This window comes from Lycium barbarum, chromosome 11 (genome assembly GCF_019175385.1).
Source record: "Lycium barbarum isolate Lr01 chromosome 11, ASM1917538v2, whole genome shotgun sequence".
Classification (NCBI taxonomy): Eukaryota; Viridiplantae; Streptophyta; class Magnoliopsida; order Solanales; family Solanaceae; genus Lycium; species Lycium barbarum.
This window is the reverse complement of record NC_083347.1, coordinates 23,242,370-23,244,873: the sequence shown is the minus strand read 5'-3', so window position 1 is coordinate 23,244,873 and position 2,504 is coordinate 23,242,370. Positions and strand designations below refer to the sequence as shown.

At 38.6% G+C, this 2,504-nt stretch overlaps 1 protein-coding gene across 1 annotated transcript; it reads right to left on the bottom strand.

The window, feature by feature from the left end:
- Nucleotides 1–655: 655 nt before the first annotated feature.
- Nucleotides 656–2,015, bottom strand: LOC132619568 (uncharacterized). Its single transcript, XM_060334429.1, has 3 exons — nt 1,689–2,015; nt 1,304–1,381; nt 656–1,228 (listed from the first exon to the last, which is right to left on the bottom strand). Exons 1-3 carry the CDS (start codon nt 2,013–2,015, stop codon nt 656–658), a joined length of 978 nt encoding a protein of 325 aa, XP_060190412.1.
- Between the last annotated feature and the right edge of the window lie 489 nt (nt 2,016–2,504).

Here is a 2,504-nt window from a genome sequence, read left to right as displayed (position 1 = left end):
AAATTACAAATCATGTATTTTTCGAATTACTGGTTGAATGATCGTAGTCTTTGTTTTTGTGTTTCCTTCTATTATTAATGTTTTTGAATTTTGAATTTAGTTACAAAAAGAAGGGAAGAGAGAAGGAAAATCATGGTTGGAGAAATAAATGGAAGCTAAAATTATGGAACAAAATTTACCTTACCAACAGAAGGAAAGAGAGAAAGATATTAAAAAAAACATATTATTCTGTCTATTAATAAACACCACCATTAATGCCTAAATTTAAAGGATCTGGTTATTGTTTACATATTAGTTATGTATTTGAAGACCTTCAAATACACGCGTCCAAATACATAAACTAATAAAATGGTAGCTACATATCGTAATATTGAAAGGGTAGCTACTAATGGTAAGGAACTATAATAAGGTAGTTATTTCTGTAAGTTTACCAACATAGTAACCAGAATAAGACAATGGGCTTGGCCCACTCCTTTTAATTTCGTTTTTGCTTTATTTATTAATCTCTTTAGGCTAAATTACTAAATAACCCTTATTTTAAAATTTGGGTTATTACATTCTCCACCACTTAAAACAACGTTCGTCCTCAAACGGGTCTAGAATCATACCTATCGTGTCAAATAAGTAAGGATATTTATCTCGCATACTCAGTCTCCTAAGTAGCCTCCTTGGTTGGATAATTACGCCATAACACTTTGACTGAAGCTGCCTTCTTCGACCTCAATTGTCGTACTAGCCTATCAAGAATAGATATCGGACCCTCCTTATAAGTCAAATTCTCATCGAGCTCCACATCCTCAGGCTGAATCTTATGACTATCATCACAAACACATCGTCTTAGCATAGACACGTGAAATACAGGATGAACAGCAGTCAATCTCAGAGGTAAAGCAAGTCTATATGCCACCAACCCAATTCGATCCAAAATCTCATAAGGACCGATATACCTAGGGCTTAGCTTACCCTTCCGACCAAATCTCACAACTCCTTTCACAGGTGAAACTTTTAAGAAAACTTTTTCACCCTTCATGAACTCCACATTACAAACTTTCTTATCTGCATAGAATTTCTGTCTGCTTTGCGCTGTCTTAAGTCGTTCTCGTATCGTCACAACTTTCTCTAAGGCTTGCTGAACCAAATCTGGACCTAATAGTTGTGCTTCGCTCGGTTCGAACCATCCAACTGGTGAACGACACCTGTGACCATATAGAGCCTCAAACGACGCTATCTGTAAACTCGATTAGTAGCCATCCCAATGACCACCAAAATTGATTGCGCAAGCTCTAAGCATGTCCTCTAAAACCTGAATAACCCGCTCATACAGTCCATCAGTCCGTGGATGAAAAGTTGTACTCAACTCAACCTGTGAACCCAATGACTTCTGAAAAGATTTCTAAAACTCAACAGTAAATTTTGCACCTCGATCAAATATTATAGAAATAGGCACACCATGAAGTTGTACTATCTCAGGAGGTAAATATTCGCCAGCTGCTCTGCAGTATGAGTAACCGAACCGGTATAAAATGAGTGAATTTTGTGATTCTATCCACAATCACCCAGATTGAATCATGTTTCTTGAAAGTATTCGGTAACCCAACTACAAAATCCATCGTAATTCTTTCCCACTTCCACTCTGGGATAATCAAGTTTTGCATTACTCTGCCGGGTTTTTGATGTTCATATTTAACCTGCTGACAATTTAAGCAACTAGTCACATGTTTCAAAATATCAGCCCTCATACCTTTCCACCAATACAATCCACGCAAGTCTTGGTACATCTTCGTAGCACCTGGGTGGATGGAGTATCGCGAGTTATGAGCCTCTTCAAGAATTAGTTGCTTCACATCACCCACCATAGGAATACACAGTCTACTATGACAATGTAACACGCCTTTGCCATCAATAGAGAATGACTTAACACCCCCATTTTGCAATAGATCTTGTAGTCTAGCAAAACGGGGATCTTCATATTGGCAAGCCTTGACTTGCCCCACTAATGACGATTGTGCCACCATACCTGCAAGTAACCTGCCCTGCACTATATGATCAATCCGAACTCCGCGTTGGCTAATGCCTGAATATCCTTAGCCATAGGTTGTTCTTCAGTAGTAAATCGGGCCAAGCTGCTCATAGACTTTCTACTCAGGGCGTCTGCCACTACATTCGCCTTACCAGGATGATACAAAATAGTAAGATTGTAATCCTTAAGTAACTCTAAACATCGTCACTCTCTCAAATTCAGATCTCTTTTCTTGAATATGTATTACAGACTCTTGTGATCAGTATAAATTTACACGGGTCACCATAAAGATAGTGGCGCCAGATCTTGAGTGCAAATACAATTGCGACCAATTCTAAGTCATGAGTCGGATAATTCTTCTCATGTTTCTTTAGTTGTCAAGATGCATAAGCTACCACTTTGCCATTTTGCATCAGGACATAGCCCAACCCGACTCGAGATGCATCACAATAAATGGTGAAACCACCCTCATCAGTAGGTAAGG

Bases quoted from the DNA above. Each gene is read 5' to 3' on its own strand.
- LOC132619568 (XM_060334429.1), bottom strand. From the start codon at position 2,015: ATGGTGGCACAATCGTCATTAGTGGGGCAAGTCAAGGCTTGCCAATAT. The intron at 1,382-1,688 runs GTTAAATATGAA...AAATCTTTTCAG, and splicing joins GTTGCTTAAATTGTCAGCAG to AAGTCATTGGGTTCACAGGT. The intron at 1,229-1,303 runs GTTTTAGAGGAC...TCGAGTTTACAG, and splicing joins TGTATGAGCGGGTTATTCAG to ATAGCGTCGTTTGAGGCTCT.